The sequence below is a fragment of the Loxodonta africana genome, chromosome 19 (assembly GCF_030014295.1).
Source record: "Loxodonta africana isolate mLoxAfr1 chromosome 19, mLoxAfr1.hap2, whole genome shotgun sequence".
Lineage (NCBI taxonomy): Eukaryota > Metazoa > Chordata > Mammalia > Proboscidea > Elephantidae > Loxodonta > Loxodonta africana.
This window is the reverse complement of record NC_087360.1, coordinates 30,381,990-30,403,566: the sequence shown is the minus strand read 5'-3', so window position 1 is coordinate 30,403,566 and position 21,577 is coordinate 30,381,990. Positions and strand designations below refer to the sequence as shown.

General features: G+C 42.3%; 1 protein-coding gene across 1 annotated transcript in view; it reads left to right on the top strand.

Moving 5' to 3' along the window:
* The window catches only part of SEZ6L (seizure related 6 homolog like), a 111,493-nt gene that overhangs the window by 13,409 nt on the left and 76,507 nt on the right, over window positions 1-21,577 (top strand). Inside the window, exons 5-7 of the mRNA XM_064271927.1 lie at window positions 1,782-1,967; window positions 9,077-9,242; window positions 20,681-20,847. Coding sequence (XP_064127997.1) covers window positions 1,782-1,967; window positions 9,077-9,242; window positions 20,681-20,847 — 519 coding nt within the window. The remainder of the gene's footprint in view (window positions 1-1,781; window positions 1,968-9,076; window positions 9,243-20,680; window positions 20,848-21,577) is intronic.

The window sequence follows — 21,577 nt, the reverse complement described above, 5'->3', positions numbered from 1 at the left end:
CTCTTTTGCTGTTTGCTTATCCCTCTCTTCTCTTCTTTCCTTTCTCCTCACTTCTTTTTACCTTCTCTTTTCTCTTATCCTTTATTTCTTCCTTTCCTCCCCCCTTCCTCCCACCTTCCATCTGCTGTCCCTCCTTCTTAATACTTCCCATCTTATTCTCCTTTTCCTTCCTTCCTTCTCCCCTCTCCTTCATCATCCCGTTTCTCCACCTCCTGAGAAGTTCCCATGACCTCAGGCCTTCCTCCCCTTAGACAGGGGCTCCCCCTGGCTCCTTGCCTGCTGTCAAAATATCTGAATGGAAAACGACATCATTAGCCACACATCTGAATATGGGGGACCAACCCACCTGCATCAATTGACCAGATATCCGGAGGGAAAACAAACAAACCTCGTTTTTAATATTTCCTTCTGAAGCAGGTGGATAATCATATATGAAAGTGCCCATTTATCCCAGTCTCTTTAGTATTTGTTATCTTTGTTAATTAAAAAAGTGAAAAAATACTATGCTGAGCCATGAGCTTGAATTTGTTCCTGTCAGTCAGTACTGGGAATGCAGGTATTCAGTGTTGCAGGAGCTCCTGGATGTTGCAGATGGTTAAGGCACTCGGCTGCTCTCTGGAAGGTTGGAGGTTCGAGTCCACACAGAGGTGCCTCAGAAGAAAGGCCTGGTGATCTACTTTTGAAAAATCAGCCTTTGAAAACCCTGTGGAACACAGTTCGACTCTGAACACACGTGGAGTCGCCATGAGTCAGAATCAACTCCGCGGCAGCTGTTGTTTTGCTTTTGTTTTGTTTTTATGTTGCAGGAGAGGTCAGACCATAATCTAGGGGTGGAGTTAGAATGGATTGAACAGACTCTTATGAAAATTGAGGAACTCAACATGACCACATACACCCTCCCCCTCTTCACTCCCCATATAATGGGGCTGTGTCCCAGGCATTGTTCTAAAGAGGCCCTTTCTCTGAATTATCTCATTTGATCCTTACCACCACCTGTAAAGCAGGACTAGGAAATGAGGAAAAGTGGAGCTCAGCCACTTTTCAAGGTCATAGAGTTTCTAAGTGGTAAAGCAAGGACATAAGCTTCTATTGGTCTCCCCCCAAAGTCCAAGCCCTTAACTTCTCCCAGACCTGCGGTTTTCAGGCCTTCACATCCTTTGGCATTACCTGAAAAGTGGGCTATTCTAATGCTGGTCAAAGTTGCATTTGTAGCAAAGACTTAAGATGTCCATGCAGCTGGGTCTACCTGGGCAATGCTGCCTACCCCCCATGCTTGAGGACAAGGCCATTCTATGCCTCAAACAAGGTATGAACACCAAAACCAAGCCCGTTGCTGTCGAGCCCGTTCTGACTCATGGTGACCCCATCCATGTGTTACAGTTTTCTTGACTGAAATCTTTACGGAAGTAAACCCCCAGGCCTTTATTCCCAGGCACTGCTGAGTGGGCTTGAACCACCAATCTTCAGGTTAATAGTCAAGTGCAGACCATTTGTCACCACCCAAGGACCTTTAAACAAGATATGAGACTTCATTCTTCATGCCCAACTCAGATGTCCCTGGTTATGCAGAGTGGGGACCTTTTAGCCTACAGAAAGTGCTAACCCAGCACTTTCAGCACCATCTGATCAATGAGAGTCACAAAAATACCCTCCCCTGATCTTCCAGAGTCCCCAGGGGCCTCATCTTTCTCCTCAGCATAAATTGGCTCCAGGGATGTGGGTCACGTTCTTTACCTCCCCCGCTGAGAGATGACTGGGTCTGCCTTTGTGTTTCTTCCCAGCCTTCATGCTGAGCTGCAGCTTTCCCCACCGGCCCGACTTTGGGGATGTTACCGTGATGGACCTGCACTCGGGCGGGGTGGCCCACTTCCACTGCCACCTGGGCTATGAGCTCCAGGGTGCAAAGACGCTGACGTGCATCAATGCCTCCAAGCCCCACTGGAGCAGCCCAGAGCCCATCTGCTCAGGTACACTTGAGCCATGGTGTGACCCAACACGATGGGCAAACTAAGAGGCAGGAGACCAAACCCCAGGGCATCAAGACAGACAGACGCAGCCTGGGGGAAGAGACTCTTCCCAACACAGATGACTGAGGCCATTTTAATTTTTTTAATTGCAATAAAATGCACATAACATAAAATTTACCATTAGTGACATTGAGTACAATCACAATGTTGTACAGTCATCACCACCATCTAGTTCTAGAGCATTCTTATCACCCCCAAAGGGAGACCCCCCTACCTATTAAACAGTCATGTCTTATTTCTCCCATCCCCCTGGCCCCTGCCAGCCATTAACCTGCTTCCTGTCTCTATAGATTTGCCTATTCTGGATATTTCATATAAATGGAATCGTATAATATATGGCCTTGTGTGTCTGGCTTCTTTCACTTAGCATAGTGTTTCAAGGTTCATCCCTGTTGTAATATGCATCAGATCTTTATTCCTTTTATGGCTGAATAATGTTCATCGTATGGAAAAACCCATTGCTGTAGAGTCGATTGAGACTCATAGAGACTCTATAGGTCAGAGTAGAACTGCCCCACAGGGTTTCCAAGGAGTGGCTGGTAGACCCGAATGGCCGACCTTTTGGTTAGCAGCCATAGCTCTTAACCACTACACCACCAGGATTTCCATTGTATGGATAGACAAACGGTTATTTATCCTTTGATCAGCTGATGGATATTTTGGGCTGTTTTCACCTTTTGGCTAATGTGAATAGTGCTGTTATGAATATTCGTGTACAAGTCTTTATTTGAGTGTCTGTTTTCAATTATTTTTGGTATAAACCTAGGAGTGGAAATGATGAGTCATATGGTAACTCTAGGTTTAACTTAGAGAGGGAATGTCAAAATGTTTTCCATAGTGGCTGCGTCATCTTATATTCCCTCCAGCAATACACAAGGGTACTGATGCCTCCACATCCCCCTCAACACGTATTTTCTATTTTTTTTAAGTATAACCACCCTAATGGGTGTGAAGTGACATCTCATTGGGGTCTTGATTTGCATAGTGACTAATGATGTTTTAAGCATCTTTTCATGTACTTGTTTGCCATTTGTATATCTTCTTTGAAGAAATGTCTATTCAAGTCCATCGCCCATTTTTCAGTTGGGTTATTTGTCTTCTTGTTGTTGAGTTGTGTGAGCTCTTTATATATTCTGGATATTAGATGCATATTAGATATATTATTTGCAAGTATTTTCTCCCGTTCTGTTTTGTCTTTTCACTTTCTTGGTAGTGTTCTTTGAGGTGCAAAAGTTTTTAATTTTAACAAAGGCCAATTTGTCTATATTTTTCTTTTGTTGCTTGTGCTTTTGATGTGATTGCTGCCATTTTTTAGCTCAATAAATGTGTGCTGAGCACCATGCTGGAAATCCTGGTGGCATAGTGGTTAAGTGCTATGGCTGCTAACCAAAGGGTCGGCAGTTCAAATCCACCAGGCGCTCCTTGGAAACTCTGTGGGGCAGTTCTACTCTGTCCTATAGGGTCACTGAGTCAGAATCGACTCAACGGCACTGGGTTTGGTTTGGTTTTTTGAGCACCATACTAGGAAATACAATTAATCCCCTCAGCAATCCTATAGAGAGAGGACCATCTATCCTCATTTTACAGAGGAGGAAACTGAGGTTCATGGAGGTGAAGTCACTTGCCTAAGGTCACCGGATAGGAACTGTTGGAGGAAGCCTGCTAACCCAGTCTGTCTCCTTCTAGAAAGGAGAAATAGCTCCTACTATGTGCCATGTATAAGAAGAACACTGGGAATAATATGAAACATAATTCCTGCCCTCCAGAAGTTCATAATCAAGTGGAATCCAAAATGCAAATAAGAAATGAGATCCGTTGATAAAGTCAGATTTAATTGTTGAAGTATTTTTCCCCCACGGCCTTTCAGAGCTTTCCTTTTTTGTACAGTGGAGGAAAAAACTGTAGGGCAGTTGGTCTCTGTGCCGCTATCATGTTAATTTTTATCTATGTGTGAAATCAGAGAGGAATTAAGCTTCAATTTGTGCTAAGAAAGATGGATGGGAGTCATGGCCGGCAAATTGAAGCCAAACAGAGCCATCAGTCGGCTTAATAAGGCAAGGAAGGGACCAGAGAAGCAGCAAACGAGCAGCAGCTTGGGGAGGACAGATGGCAGGCGCCCCCAACCAGGCACACAGTCCTTTGTCTCCTCAGCTCCTGAGCCATAGGGTAATAACGCTGGCTATGTTTAGGGCATCTAGCCATGCCAAGTACTGTGTCAAGCCTTCTACGTGCACCATTTCATTGATTTCTCACCTCAGTCCTACAAGGAAGGTGAAATTATTATCACCATTGTACAGTGAGTAAACTTGAGGCTATACATAGGGTAAAGTAGAAGGTCAGTGAAAATGAGGGAAACTCAATGAGATGGACTGACACAACAGCCACAATGCTGGACTCAAACATACCAACAGTAAGGAGAATGGCACAGGAAAGGAGCTGGTGCTCTATCCGTGGTCCTGAACTAAGCAAAAACTTATTGGCAACGTTTTGTTCTGTTTGTTATACATAAGGTTGCCATGAGACAGAGCCAACTCAAGGACAACTAACAGCAACAAAGCTTGAGGTTCAGAGAACTTATGTGACTCGTGCTAAAAGATAAGTGGCACTTAGGTTTGAACCTAAGTCTGGCTCACTTGAGAGGACAAACTCCACTGTAAGATAGAAGGGAGCCTGGAGAGAAAAAAGTAGCTGGTGCTCTGTTGTGGTCCTGAACTAAGTACAGAACTTCTTGGCAAGGTGTTTGCCATCTGCCATAGCAGAGGCATCCAGAGCAGAGCAGAGGGCTGCCCACCTTCTCTCCTACTGTCTTAGTTACCTATTGCTGCTATAACAGAAATACCACAGGTGGGTGGGGATGGCTTTAACAAACAGAAATTTATTATCTCAGAGTGTAGGAGTCTAGAAGTCTGAATTCAGGGCATTAGCTCCAGGGAAAGGTTTTTTTCTTTCTGTCAGCTCTGGGGGAAGGTCCTTGTCATCGACCTTCCCTTGGTCTAGGAGCTTTTCAGCAAAGGGACCCCCAGTTCAAAGGACACTCTCTGCTCCTGGCTCTTATTTCTTGGTAGTAGGAGGTCCCTCTCCTCTCTGCTGACTTCTGTCTTATATATCCCGGAAGAGACTGACTCAAAATACAAACTAATCCTGTAGATTGTGTTCTGCTTCATTAACATGTATGCCTCTAATCCTGCCTCATTAACATCATAGAGGTTAAGATTTACAACACATAGAATAATCACGTCAGATCACAAATTTGTAGGTAACCACACAGTAGTGGGAATCATTGCCTAGCCAAGTTAATACACATTTCTGGGGGACACAATTCAATCCATAACACCTACTGCAAGCTCCATTCAGTTCTCCAGTCATTCAACAAATGTTTCATGAGTACCTGGTATGTGCCAGGCTTTACCCTAATTCTAAACCTGTTGCCTTCGAGTCCATTCTAACTCATAGCGACCCTATAGAAGACAGTAGGGTTTCCAAGGAACGGCTGGTGGATTAAAACTGCTAAACTTTTGGTTAGCAGCCATGGTTCACCATCGTTCTTAACCACTGTGCCACCAGGGCTGGGTACAAAAATGGGGAAAATATTTTTTTTTTTCATTCAGCAAGCATTTATAAAGCACCTCTATGTTCCTTGTGGAGTCCGTGGGTGGTGCAAATGGTTAACATGCTTAGCTGGTAACCAAAAGGTTAGAGGTTTGCGTCCACCCAGAGATGCCTTGGAAGAAAGGTCTGGCGATCTACTTCTGAAAAATCAGCCACTGAGAACCCTATGGAGCACAGTTCTGCTCTGACACAAGTGGGAGGACCATGAGCCAGACCTAATTCGACAGCAACTGGTACGGGTTTATGTCCCTCGCGTTTTTCTTGATCAGAGGGACATCATCGTGGATAAAACACCGTCAGGGTAGAATAAGGGCTGAAATAACAGGTCTCAGAGTGAGGCAGTCTGAGCTTGAGAACCAGTTCTGTCATTTATAGATGAGTGTCTTTGAGCAAGTAGCTTAACACCTCTGAACTTCTTTTTCTCTTTCACAAAATAATGATTGTTGCTTCTTTAACAAATATTTACTGAGCACATGCTACATACCAACAACTCTTCTAGGTGCTGGTGGTACAAAAAATAAATAGTCCCAACTCTTGTGGAGCTTACCTTTTATAGAGAGAGAAATACACAACAAAGCAAATAAACAAAGACATGTGTTCTACTTCTAATTAGTGACAAGTGCTATGAAGAGACATTGACCAGACAAAGAGAAGAGTGATGGGAGGTAACAATTGAGCAGAGAGACCTGTAGGAGAGGAGAAAGGGAGACAGGAGGTAACTCCATGTTGCCCACAAAGCAGAGTTCAAGTTCTTTAGTCCTCTGTGATAAGGTTCCAAACAGCCACTTTAACTTCTGCCTCAGCACCCTCTAAACAAAAAACCAAACCCATTGCCATTAGTCAATTTTGACTCAGAGTGATCCTATAGGACAGAGCAGAGTTGCCCCATAGGGTTTCCAAGGAGCAGTTGGTGGATTAGAACTGCCGACCTTTTGGTTAGAAGCTGAGCTCTTGACCACTGCACCCCTGGGTCTCCTCACCCCCTGCTATTACCCTGGAAATGAAGAAGGAGCAAAAGGACCGTGGGAAAGAGGAATTTTCAGTCTTCTTTGATTCTCCTAAGAAATAGAGATTGCTCTCCAGGCTTGAAATGCTGGTCTTGGTATGGGGCTTTGACCCTCTCTGTACTTCACATCCCTTCCTCCCAGATTGACCCCCCAGCTCTGTGAGAAGTGCCTGCTGCCCACCAGCTCACCTTGGGTTTGGAAGATTTAGAATAGCTCACCCAAACAGTACATTTAAAAAATAGTTTTCTAAGAAACAAATATCTCTGAATAAGCCTATGCCCTCACACTTGTGTAACTCTTCCCAGTTCACAAATCACTTTTTGATATTTCGTTATTAGATTTTTGTAATAAAAGTAATACATGGTTCTTGTAAAAAAATTTTTTCAAGAAATTTAAAGTGTAAAAGATGGGAGAAAATCACTTTTATATGCATGGTCACAATTGATTCTTGCAAATAGCTTGTTGTAATAAATATGGCAGACCTTTTTCTAGCTTTTTTTTTTTTTCCACTTAAAAATAGTATTTTCTTATATTCTGGGTTTTAGTAACTATATGGGTGGAATGCAATTTATTTCACCAAACGTTTGTGAGTGGACATTTGTGTTGTCTCTCATTTTTCCTTCTTAAAAACAATGTTGTAATGAACATCCTAATTCATAAAATCTTTGTGTGAATCTCTAAGTCTATCCTCAGGATAAATGCCCAGATCCATAATTACTGGGTGTTAGGGATTGAATTATGTCCCCAGAAGTATGTGTTGTAAATCCTAATCTCAATACCTGTGGTTATAATCCCATTTGGGAATGGGTTATTTTTGTTATGTTAATGAGGCAGGATTAGTGTAAGGTGTCTCTTGAGTCAATCTCTTTTGAGATATAAAAGAGATTTAATAAGCAAACAAAGCAGAGATGGGGGAATATAGATGCCAAACCATATGAAGATTGCCCAGGAGCAGAAGCTGAAGAGAAAAGGACCCTCCTCCAGAGCCAACAGAGAGAGAAAGCCTTCCCCTAGAGCTGGCACCCTGAATTTGGACTTTCAGCCTCCTAAATTGTGAGAACTCAAAGCGACCCTATAGGCCGGAGTAGAACTGCCCCATAGAGCTTCCAAGGAGCACCTGGTGGATTTGAACTGCTGACCTTTTGGTAGCCCTGGTAGCATAGTAGCTGAGAACTATGGCTGCTAACCAGAAGGCTGGCAGTTCGAACCCACTAGATGCTCCTTGGAAATCCTATGGGGGCAGTTCTACTCTGTCCTATAGGGTTGCTATGAGTCGGAATCAACTTGACAGCAAAAGGTTTGGAAACCCTGGTGGTGTAGTGGTTAAGAGCTGTGACTACTAACCAAAAGATCAGCAGTTCGAACCTACCAGGCACTCCTTGGAAACCGTATGGGGCAGTTCTACTCTGTTCTATAGGGTCACTATGAGTTAGAATCAACTCAATGGTAATGAGTCATGGGTTAAACGGTGAGAAAATAAATTTCTGTTGATTAAAGCCACCCACTTGTGGTATTTCTGTGATAGCAGCACTAGATAACTAAGACGCTGGGTCAAAGCATTTGAACATATTTTCACCAGTTTGCCCTCCTGAAAGGTCAGAGCAATTTTCACTCGAACCAGTCATGAATGACAGTGACCATATCCCATCACATCTCCTTTCTCAGGGTTTTATTGTTGCTTTTTATCTTGGCCAATTAGGTAGATGAAAATGGAATGTAGCTTAGATTTACAATTTCTTTTATTACTAGTGAGGCTGGAATTTTTAGTGCTTTTTTATGTGTATTTCTTCTCTTTGAACTGCCTGTTTATGTCCTTCTTCACTATCAGTTTATAATCAAGAACCAGGACCCAGCCAGCACCATGGAAAGGTCCTTAAACCACAGTCATTCCCTACCACGAAGCACACATGTTGATGGGTCTTATGGAGGGAGACCGTCCATCCCATTATCTCCCTCTCCCCACCCAGTTCTCTGGTACCTCATCCTAGGAAAGGGCAGGGGCCGTGGTGGTTCAGTGGTAGAATGCTCACCTTCCATGGTGGACACCCGGGTTCAGTTCCCGGACAAGCACTTCCTGCACAGCCATCACCTGTCTGTCCGTGGAGGCTTGTGTGTTGCTCTGATGCTGAACAGGTTTCAGCAGAGCTTTCAGACTGAAACAGACTAGGAAGAAAGGCCTGGTGATCTACCTCCAAAAAAATCATCCAATGAAAACCCTATGGATCACAATGGTCCAAGCCACAAATGATCATGGGAATGCTGCAAGACCAGCATTTTGTTCCATTCTGCATGGGGTCACCATGACTCAGGGAATGATTCAATGACAGCTAACAAGAACAAGTGCTAAGGGTGACATCAGAGGAGGATGAAACACTCACTTACTCTCTCTCTTCTTCTCCCCACCCCCCACCCACTTCTACTTTCCGGACCCAGCCCCCTGTGGAGGGGCAGTGCACAACGCCACCATTGGCCGTGTCCTCTCCCCAAGTTACCCTGGAAGCACCAATGGGAGCCAGGTCTGCGTGTGGACCATCGAAGCCCCAGAGGGCCAGAAACTGCACCTGCACTTTGAGAGGCTGTCACTGAACGAGAAGGACAGGTAAGCCTCCGAGGACCCCCACTCGGCCCCTTTCCTTCCTGGAGGATTAGCAGGTGACTAGAGATTTGGAGTCTGGAAATGGCTGAACTTTGGCTCGTGGAGGTCAAGAAAGGAAGAGTTGGAAAGCTCTTAAACTCCAATCTCTTTCTTTTACAAATGGGGAAACTGGAGCATACAAAGAGAAAGGGACTTGCTGCAGGTCACACAGCAGGGTAGGGTAAAAGGCAAGCGGGGAATCAAGGCTCCCCTTCATGCCACATTACTCTGCCTCTTCTCTCTCCTACACATCCCTTCTGGTGGCTGAACAAGGACGGAGCATCTATTGGGCGCCTTCTCTGTGCCCAGCCGTGCCCTAGGCTCCACGGAGAACAGGAAGTAAATAGAAAACATCGGTTCCTGGTATGATAGGGACAAAGCTCCGGTGGTGCAACAGTGAAGTGCTCAGCTGCTAGGAAGGTTGGCGGTTCGAACCCACCTAGCAGCTCTGTGAAAGAAAGACCTGGTGGTCTGCTCCAGTAAAGATTATAGCCAAGAAAATGCTACGGGGCAGTTCTACTCTGTCACACGGGGTCGCTATGAGTTGAAATTGACTCTACAGTACCTAAAAACAACATGATAAGAAGTTGAGGTGGAGAAACTAGAGTTATGCACATGAAAGAACCAGGGAGACATTGCCAGGCGATATATAAGCAAGAGTGTGTTTGTGGATTCTAAATATTAGGCATAGAATCCATGATCTTAAAACTCTAATATTCTAGAAAACTCTGATCTTAGATGCTTAGATTTGCTGTCTTAGGCTGGGTTCTCTTGGAAACAAACATGGAGACAAGGATGTGAGGGCAAGCAGTTCATTTGGGAGATGATCCTAGGAAGCACTGGTAGGGGTGTGGAAGAGTGAGACAGGGAAGAGAAGGAAGTCCATACAGTATATATTAATAAGCAGTGACTGCTGTGGGCAACTGGGGCTGTACCCACTGGGGCTTCTGGGAGACTGCGTTGAGCATGCCTCAGAGTGGTCCTATTGGAGGAGCAAGGGAACCGGGGTATTAATCTACCAACCCCCATCCATCATTGCATGAGGGCTTCTCCTGGGCACACTAACTCCTCGAATTTTTCTACTACCTTTTGTGCTGGTTGAGCATGTGCCAGTGACCAGTGAAAGCCTTCAGGCAAAAATTCTTAGAGACTTTGTAGGGAGTCAGCAGCAAATGCGGGAAACAGTGAGTATGGAGCAGATATGGATACAGGATGCTGACAGTATCTACTACACTTCCAGAATTTCAGAACCTTAGAATTCTGGAACCTGCCAGACTTTGGTCTTAGAGTTCTAGAGACCTGACTTCATCGAAGCTTCAAATCTAGAACATTAACTCTTTAGATTGGAAAGGATTCACAATATAACAAAGAAAACACCAGATAATCAAATCTTTTCAATGATAATTGAATCATTTACCCAACTGTTGGAGCCCTGGTGGTGAAGTGGTTAAGAGCTCGGCTACTAACCCAAAGGTCAGCAGTTCAAACCCACCAATTACTCCTTGGAAACCCTATGGGGCACTTCTACTCTGTCCTATAGGGTTGCTATAAGTCAGAATCGAATGTAGGCCAGTAGAATTGTTTTTTTTTTTTTTTGGTTTTTACCCAACTGTTGAGTCCACTTCCCTCCCAGAAGTCTGGCTTTATTCTGAACAGCTCCACATCAATAAATCACAGTGTTAAAGGGTAAAATGTAGAACAGAAGCTCCAAGACATGACATTTTGATAGCATCAGAATGATCCGGGGAACTCTCTAAAAAACAAATTCCCCATTCTTCTCCCTGGAGACTTTCAGAAGAACTTTGATCTGGAAACTCTTGGTGAAGGAAGCTTTCTAAACCTGGGACCTCAAGTTTAACCTCAAGTTAATCAACATGAGTGTTTTCTGAAATTTAGTTAAATCATGATAAATGGGCCTGATAGACACTGTTCGCTAATAGTTTCTATGAGGCTCTCCATAGAGCTAAGAAAGGTATGAGTGGACAATTAACCTTAGAAAACTAGTTCTCAAATGTGTCAGTGGAGAAAGAGGTTTGCCATGGTTCATCAAGATTAAAGGTCAACAAACACACACAAAACATGAAGACATTCACTGTGCTAAGAAGAAAAGAGAAATTAAGTTCATCTTTTCCATGTTCTTTATCGAGGAAAAAACAGCTAAAACACCACAATATATCAGTTGCGAGAATGTATAGCTAGAGAAGGCTCTACATAAGGAATGAGACTTTGATGTGGAACTTGAAAAGAGATTGGATAAGGGAGCCTGAAATTACAGTGGGAAGAGTACCCAAGCAAAGAGAATGGGAGAGGGGAGGGGACAGAGGAGGAACAAAGATGTAGAGGAAAGAATTAGCGTGCCTGTTTGGGGACTGAGCCAGAGGTTCTCAGGAGGAGCAAGAGGGAATAAAGCTGGGGTGGAAATTAGGGTCATATCCTGATGGGCTTTGAATGCCAGGCTGCTTCTGCAGGCAATAGTGATCCATGAAGGGGTTTTGCGTAGAGAAGTGACATAGTAAAGGAAGATCTTAAGATGACTTTCCCCTAAAGGAAGCCCTTCTGAACCCCAGTTCCATAATACCAAAAATGAAACCCGTTGCCATCAAGTCAATTCTGACTCATAGTGACCCTGTAAGGACAGAGTAGAACTGCCCCCATAGGGTTTCCAAAGAGCAGCTGTTGGATTCAAATTGCCGACCTTTTGGTTAGCAGCCAAGCTCTCTTAACCACTATGCCTAATATGCACCATAATGCCCGCAGACACCCTTTAGCTCAGTAATGAAGTCACTCCCAAGTTTCACCCTTCAGCCAAAGAGTAGGAAAAAAAAAAAAAAGAGTAGACAGACCCATAAAACAAAACAAGACTAAAGGGGCATACCAGCCAAGAGGCAAGGACTAGAAGGCAGAAGGAGACAGGAAAGCTGGTAGGTAATAGGGAACCTAAGGTCGAGAAGGGACATATTAGGTGTTTGGGAGATGCTGTATCTCCATCTTGGGAAGTCCATCTTGGGAAGTCCTAATATACATTTATTAACAAAGGTACTGACAAGTCCTGCAGGAAAAGCAACCCATTTAATTTTTGTTTAACCTTCCATTTCTCAAACTCATTTGACCACAGACTACATATGGATTTGAGATCAAATGCATTACTATTGCAGGCATTCTAGGGAATGTAGCTAGAAAATTGCTATTTTAGAAGATTAATAAACTAGAGATTTTGAGATCCTAGGGTGTTCCTCTTGAGCTACTCCCTTGCTTTGTCAGAGGCTTCTATTCTTTGAAAGTAGAGTCCTGGCTCTTGGCCCCCAAGATACAACAGAGTCAGCAGGAATCAGAACTCTGTGGAGATGCCACTCCGCACTCCTGGGGTGGGTCAATGTCTCTACCCCAGCACTCCTTCTCAGCCATACAAGCATATGGTAAAATGAACAAACTGTGGCTCCAACATTTATGCATCTTGGTGACCTTAGAAATTCTTCTGGGCAATAGAAAATAAACCCTTTTAGTTTTAAAATCCTGTGAGTGGCCATCTAAGATACTCCACTGGTCTCACCCCTTCAGGAGTAAGGGAGAAAGAAGAAAAGTAAAGATACAAGGGAAAGATTAGTCCAAAGGACTAATGGACCACATCTACCACAGTCTCCACCACACTGAGTCCAGTACAACTAGATGGTGCCCAGCTACCGCCACTGACTGCTTTGACAGGGATCACAATAGACGGTCCCAGACGGAGCTGGAGAAAATGTTGAACAAAATTCTAACTTACAAAAAAAGACCAGACTTACTGGCCTGACAGAGACTGGAGAAACCCTGAGAGCATGGCCCCCAGACACCCTTTTAGTTCAATAATGAAGTCACTCCTGAGGTTCACCCTCCAGCCAAAGATTAGACAGGCCCATAAAACAAAACGAGACTAAAGAGACACACCAGCTCAGGGGCAAGGACTAGAAGGTAGGAGGGGACAGGAGAGCTGGTAGGTAATAGGGAATCCAGAGCTGAGAAAGGAGAGCGTTGACGTGTTGTGGGGTTGTTAATCAATGTCATAAAACAATATATGTACTAATTGTTTAATGAGAAGCTAGTTTGTTCTGTAAACCGTCATCTAAAGTACAATAAAAAAGAACAAAAAAAAGGAAAAGAAACCCTTTTGTAAACCACAGTAAAAAAAAAAAAAAAACTCAAAGAATTAAGAATGCCTATTTATGACCCCATAAAATAAATTTATCTAATTCGTATATTGTCTTTCCCCACCTTTTGCACATTTTCTTTCAAAATACAGGGACTAGCAAGAAGCCAAGTATCCAATGGTTTTCATGACAGTAAAAATGGATAGCCACGATGGTCCCTGGGTGACACAAATGGTTTGCTCTTGGCGACCAACCTAAAGATTCATGGTTCAATACTTATCTATAATTACGCTGAATGTAAATGGACTAAATGCACCAATAAAGAGACAGAGAGTCTCAGACTGGATAAAGAAACACGATCCGTCTATATTCTGCCTACAAGAGACACACCTTAGACTTAGAGACACAAACAAACTAAAACTCAAAGGATGGAAAAAAATATATCAAGCAAACAATAAGCAAAAAAGATCAGGAGTAGCAATATTAATTTCTGAGAAAATAGACTTTAAAGTTAAATCCACCATAAAGGATAAAGAAGGACACTACATAATGATAAAAGGGACAATTGACCAGGAAGATATAACCATATTAAATATTTATGCACCCAGTGACAGGGCTGCAAGATACATAAATCAAATTTTAACAGAACTGAAAAGTGAGATAGACACCTCCACAATTATAGTAGGAGACTTCAACACACCACTTTCGGAGAAGGACAGGACATCCAGTAAGAAGCTCAACAGAGACACAGAAGACCTAATTACTACAATCAACCAACTTGACCTCATTGACTTATACAGAACTCTCCACCCAACTGCTGCAAAGTATACTTTTTTTTCTAGCACACATGGAACATTCTCCAGAATAGACCACATATTAGGTCATAAAACAAACCTTTGCAGAGTCCAAAACATCGAAATATTACAAAGCATCTTCTCAGACCACAAGATTCGTGGTTCAAACTCACCCAGAAGCCACAGAGGAAAGGTCTGGTGGTCTGCTTCCATAAAAATTATAGCCAAGGAAAAAAAAGGAATAGGCACAGCTCAACCGTCGTTAGGTGCTGGGGAATTGATTTGATTCATAGAGACCCTGTGAGTAGGACTGCCCTCATATGGTTTCCCAGGCTATCATCTTTATGGGAGCAGATCACCAGGTGTTTCTCCCACAGAGCCGCTGGGTGAGTTCGAACCACCAACCTTTGGGTTATCAGCCAAGTGCTTACCCATTGCACCACCAGGGCTCCTACAGCTCAGCTACCTTCCTCTAACTTACTTCCTGATCTTCAACTGCAGTCATCAGATCTGTGACCTCAAGATAGGTGAGATGCTGCTACAAACGATTTCCCTTAATCTAGGAAACCATTGTCTCCCCAGTTGTCACAGTGTGAAACTGAAATGGATAAAAATTCAGCAGAAAATTTCTCTGGCCAATTTTGTGTGCATGAAAAAGTGTTTCTGATTCAGTGTCACTGTGATTGTTGTTGTTGTTGTTTAGTGCCATCTATTCTGACTCATAGTGACCCCATGTGACAGAGTAGAATTTCCCCCAGAGGGTTTTCTTGGCTGTAATCTATAAGGGAGTAGACCTCCAGGTCTTTCTCCCACGGACCCACCGCATGGGTTTGAATTGCCAACTTGGGTTAGCAGCTGGGGGCTTAAACATTGTACCACCAGGGCGTCTCATCCTTGTGATGAAGAGCTATAAATTTGTTACATACATATGAAATTCATTCCTGCAGTCATCATAAAATAAAGGGGTTACGACTAAAGAAAACGAATAGCTAACATTTGTCTAACACATTTCTTTTTCAGAAAGCTTTATTTTGCCATATCCTCACACCCTGATCAAAAGGTAGATAGGGAAGACATTATGATGCCTCTTTCCATAGTAGTGGAAACTGAGGCTCAAGGATGTTATAAGGCTTATGTAAACTAAGTCCGTGGGGGATAGGGAACTAGAAATTGGGACTCCTGACTCCTCATACAGTGCTCTTAGGAAATAAGGATCAGAGACAGGGCCTGTTTAGTAAATTTCAAAAGTTTGACAAGTTTAGCATATATAAAAGTCAAATGTCTATTATCCTAAATCAAAGATGAGAAGGCTGGGGGGACAAGGAAGCTAGATTAACCAAAATGGAAATAATGAGGATGCTGATATATTCGGACGACTGTAACCAATGTCACTGAACAATATGTATACCAAAACCAAATTAAACCCATTAAATGAGAATCTGATTTCCCATGTAAACTTTCATCAAAAACACAGTATCTTTTTTTTTAAGTAAGAGGTTTAGTAAATTTGATTTACATACCTACTCTGTACTGGGTACTTTTGGAAAGGCTTGGTGACCTACTTCCAAAAAATCATTCATTTCAAACCTTATGGAATAAAAGTAGAAATCAATAACAGAAAAAGCAAGGAAAAAAATCAAACACATGGAAACTGAACAACACCTTGCTCAAAAACTACTGGATTACAGAAGAAATTAAGGACAGAATAATGAAATTCATAGAATCAAATGAGAATGAAAACACATCCTACCAGAACCTTTGGGACACAGCAAAATCAGTGCTCAGGGGTCAATTAATAGCACACATTCAAAAAGAAGAAAGTGCCAAAATTGAAGAATTAACCCTACAGCTCAAACAAATAGAAAGAGGCAACAAAAGAAGACTTTGTGCAGCAGAAGAAAGCAAACAATAAAACTAGAGCAGAATTAAATGAAATAGAGAATTGAAAAACAATTGAAAGAGTTAACAAGACCAAAAGTTGGTTCTTTGAAAAGATCAACAAAATCAATAAACCACTGGCCAAACTGACAAAAGAAAAACAGGAGAGGGTGGAAATAACTTGAGTAAGAAGTGAGATGGGCTATATCACAACAGACCCAACTGAAAGTAAAAGAATCATAACAGAATACTATGAAAAATTGTACTCTAGTGACAGACTGACTTGATTTGTAAACGTTCACTTGAAGCTCAATAAAAATTTAAAAATAAATAAATAAATAACATTAAAAAAAAAGTTGTACTCTAACAAACTTGAAAACCTACAGGAAACAGGCAAATTTCTAGAAACACACTACCTACCTTAACTAACACAAACAGAGATGGAACAACTAAATAAACCTATAACAAAAGAAGAGATTGAAAAGGTAATTTAAAGACTCCCAACAACAACAACAACAAAAAGCCCTGGCCCTGACAACTTCACTGGAAAATTCCACCAAACTTTCAGAGAAGAGTTAACACCACTACTACTAAAGGTATTTCAGAGCATAGAAAAGGATGGAATACCACCAAACTCATTCTATGACCAGCATATCCCTGATACCAAAACCAGGTAAACACACCACAAAAAAAGAAAATTACAGACTAATATCCCTCATAAACTTAGACACAAAAATCTTCAACAAAATTCTAGCCAATAGAATTCAACAACATATCAAAAAAATAATTCACCATGACCAATTGGGATTCATACCAGGTGTGCAGGGATGGTTCAACATTAGAAAAGCAATTACTGTAATCCATCACATAAATAAAACAAAAGACAAGAACCACATGATCTTATCAATTGGTGCAGAAAAGGCTTTTGACAAAGTCCAACACCAATTCATGATAAAAAATCTCAGCAAAATAGAAATAGAAGGGAAATTCCTCAACATAATAAAGGGCATTTATACAAAGCCAATAGCCAGCATCACCCTAAATGGAGAGTCTGAAAGCATTCCCCTTGAGAACGGGAACCTGACAAGGATGCCCTTCATCACCACTCTTATTCAACATTGTGCTGGAGGTCCTAGCCAGGACAATTAGGCTAGAAAAAGAAACAAAGGGCATCCACATTTGATAAGGAAGAAGAAAAAGTATCTCTATTTGCAGATGATATGATCTTATACACAGAAAACCCCAAAGAATCCACAAGAAAACTACTGGAACTAATAGAAAAGTTGAGCAAAATATCAGGATACAAGATAAACATACAAATACCAGTTGGATTCCCTATACCAACAAAGAGAACGTCAAAGAGGAAATCACCAAATCAATATCATTTACAATAGCCCCCAAGAAGGTAAAATACTTAGGAATAAATCTAACCAGAGACGTAAAAGACCCAAACAAAGAAAACTACGAGATGCTACTGCAAGAAACCAAAAGAGACCTATATAAGTGGAAAAACATACCTTGCTCATGGATAGGAAGACTCAGCATTGTGAAAATGTCTATTCTAACCGAAGCGATCTATAGATACGATGCAATCCTGATCCAAATTCCAATGGCATTTTTTAATGAAATGGAGAAACAAATCACCAACTTAATATGGAAATGCAAGAGGCCCCAGATAAATAAAGCATTACTGAAGAAGAAAAACAAAGTGAGAGGCCTCACACTACCTGATTTTAGAACCTATTATACCACCACAGTAGTCAGAACAGACTGGTACTGGTACAACAAAAGATACATAGACCAATGGAACAGAATTGAGAATCCAAATGTAAATTCATCCACTTATGCACAGTTGGTATTTGACAAAGGCCCAAAGTCCATTAACTGGGTAAAAGAGAGTCTCTTTAACAAACGGTGCTGTCATAACTGGATAACCACTTGCAAAAAAAGAAACAAGACCCATACCTCACACCATGCACAAAAACTAACTCAAAATGCATCAAAGACCTAAATATAAAATCTAAAATCATAAAGATGATGGGGAAAAAGTAGAGATAATGCTTGGAGCCCTAATGCAGGGCATAAACAGTATTCAAAACATTACTAACAATGCACAAACATCAGAAGAGAAACTAGATAACTGGGAGCTCCTAAAAATCAAACACTTATGTTCATCCAAAGACTTCACCAAAAGAGTAAAAAGACAACATACAGACTGTGAAAAAAAAAATCTGGCTATGACAAATCCTATCAGCATCTAATTTCTAAAATCTATATATAAGATGCTGCAAAACCTCAACAACAAAAAGACAAATAACCAAATTAAAAAATGGGCAAAGGGTATGAACAGGCACTTCACCAAAGAAGACATTCAGGTGGTTAACAGATACATGAGGAAATGCTCACGATCATTAGCCATTAGAAAAATGCAAATCAAAACTACAATGAGATACAAAATAATAAATGTTGGAGAGGTTATGGACAAACTGGAACACTTATACACAGCTGGTGGGAATGTAAAATAGTACAACCACTTTGGAAATCAATTTGGTGCTTCCTTAAAAGGCTAGAAATAGAATTACCATATGATCCAGCAATCCCACTCCTTGGAATATATCCTAGAGAAATAAGAGCCCTCACACAAATAAATACGTGCACATCCATGTTCATTGCAGCACTGTTTACAATAGCAAAAAAATGGAAATGACCTAGGTGCCCATCAATGGATGAATGGGTAAACAAATCATGGTACGCAATAATAAAGAACAACAATGAATCCCTGAAACATCTCATAACATGGATGAATCTGAAAGGCATTATGCTGAGTGAAATTAGTCAGTCACAAAAAGGACAAATACTGTATGAGACCACTATCGTAAGAACTCAAGAAATGGTTTAAACACAGAAGAAAACATTCTTTAATGGTTACAAGAGTGGGGAGGGAAGGAGAGGGGTATTTACTAACTAGATAGTGGACAAGAATTATTTTAGGTGAAGGGAAGGACAACACACAATACAGGGGAAGTCAGCACCACTGGATTAAAGCAAAGCTAAGAAGTTTCCTGAATACCAAACACTTCAAGGGACAGAGTAGCTGGGTGGGGATCTGGGGACCATGGTTTCAGGGGACATCTAGGTCAATTGGCATAAAAAATTTTATTAAGAAAATGTTCCGTATCCCACATTGGTGAGTGGCATCTGGGGTCTTAAACGCTAGCAAGAAGCCATCTAAGATGCATCAATTGGTCCCAACCCACCTGGAGCAAAAGAGAATGAAGAACACCGAAGACACGAGGAAAATATAAGCCCAAGAGACAGAAGGGGCCGCATAAACCAAAGACTCCATCAGCCTGAGATCGGAAGAGCTAGATGGTGCCCAGCTACCACCAATGACTGCCCTGACAGGGAACAAAACAGAGAGTCCCTGATGGAGCAGCAGAAAAGTGGGGTGCAGAACTCAAATTCTCATAAAAAGACCAGACTTAATGGTCTGACTGAGACTGGAGGGACCCCAGGGGGAACATGGCCCCAAGACTCTCTGTTAGCCCCAAACTAAAACCATTCCCAAAGCCAACTCTTCAGACAAAGATTAGGCTGGACTTTAAGACATAAAGTGTACTGGTGAGGAGTGTGTTTCTTAGCTCAAGTAGACATGTGAGACTAAGTGAGCAGCTCCCGTCCGGAGGCAAGATGAGAAGGCAGAGGGGGGCAGGAGCTGGCTGAATGGACACGGGAAATACAGAGTGGAAAGGAGGAGTGTGCTGTCACATTACAGGGAGAGCAACTAGGGTTGTATAACAATGTGTGTATAAGTTTTTGTATGAAAAACTGACCTGAATTGTAAACTTTCACTTAAAGCCCAATTAAAAAAAAAAAAAAACTTATAAAAACAGTTCTACTCTGACACACATCGGAGTTGACTCAGCGGCAACTGGTTTTGGTTCTATTCCCACACTCTGACACAGGTATGATTGTACCCATTTTGGAGCCCTGGTGACGCAGTGGTTAAGAGCTGGGCTGCTAACCAAAAGTCAGCAGTTCGAATCCACCTATGGAAACCCTATGGGGCAGTTCTACTCTGCCCTAGGGTTGGTATGAGCCAGAATTGACTCAATGGCAACAGGTCTGGTTTTTGTGGTTTGGTAGTCATTCTACAGAGGAGGAAACAGGGGTTCAGAGAAGTTAAGTATTCTTGTGCAAATTCAGTATTCGAACCCAGGTCTGTTTGACTATATATGCCACTATTTCAGGAGTGATATTGGTCTATTATTTCCAACTCCTCAGTTAATGATAATAATAATCAGCATCATTTAATTAGTCTTGTTCATTACATCGTGATTCATTACATGTCACTGTCACTTTCCCTATAATCTCAAAACAAATCCATGGGGAGTCCAGGGCAAACATTTAAACCCATTATACAGAAGAGGAAACAGGTTCAGTAGGGTGAAGTAATTGTCCAGGTGAGCAAGGGTTCAAGTCAGGATTTGAACCCAGGAATGAGACTCCAGAAGCAGTGCTCATTCCACGCTCTTCCTGCTGCTCTGCATGTCAGTGACTCAAGCAAGATCTCTCAGTTTCCCTCCTTTCCTCCTCCGGCTGCCAGAATGATGGTCTACAGCGGGAGAACCAACAAGTCAGCTCTTCTCTACGACTCCTTTCAAACCGAGAGCGTCCCCTTCGAGGGCCTCCTGAGTGACAGCAACACCATCAGCATCGAGTTCATGTCCGACCAGGCCCGGGTGGCCTCAGCCTTCAACATCCGATTCGAGGGTGAGGGTCCTGGGGGAACTCCCTTCCCAAGGTGTGGCATGGGAGCAGGGGAAGGATGGCGGGACTGGGCTAGGTCCCAGGAGATAGAAATCAGGACTGATAATGAGGGGGTAGACCCAGTGGCCAAATTGATCCTTTGACTTCCAAAGACAGACTTGGCTTTATGAACAACAATGCCTACCATTTATTGAACACTTACTACCTGCCAAGTGCCTTCATGCCTTGACCATTTGCTTCTCACCACTCTGCAAGGTGAGAACCGCTATTATCTCCACTTTTAGATGAGGAAACTGAGGTATGGAGAACTTGGGTGATTTGCTAAAGGCCACCAGTTAGTAAGAATGGAGCTACAATTTCTGTCTAGCCAAAGTTCTTGCCCTTAAGCTCTGCTATACTCTACTCAATAAGACCTCGTAGAGTCCAGCCACCAGTTCCTTCAAGAAAAGTTGGTAATGCCTTTCCCACTCAGCCCCTGACCCTTGAGAAAAGGTGCTCCTCGGTATTTCATGTACTTTGGGAGACTTTCTGTTCTGGCTTCCACAAGAAAATTAGGCCTTTCTCATAGACAATTGTGGTGTCAAACAGCAGAAATAAAGACTCTGAGGGCATGGAACGTGGGGAAAGCATGTTTGAGCTGGGAGGAATTGAAACAATTTCTGCAGGGTTGTGAGGGAAGAGGCTCTTAGTCCCATTTTAGAGAGGAAAAAAATGAAGCTCTAAAAAGAAAAGT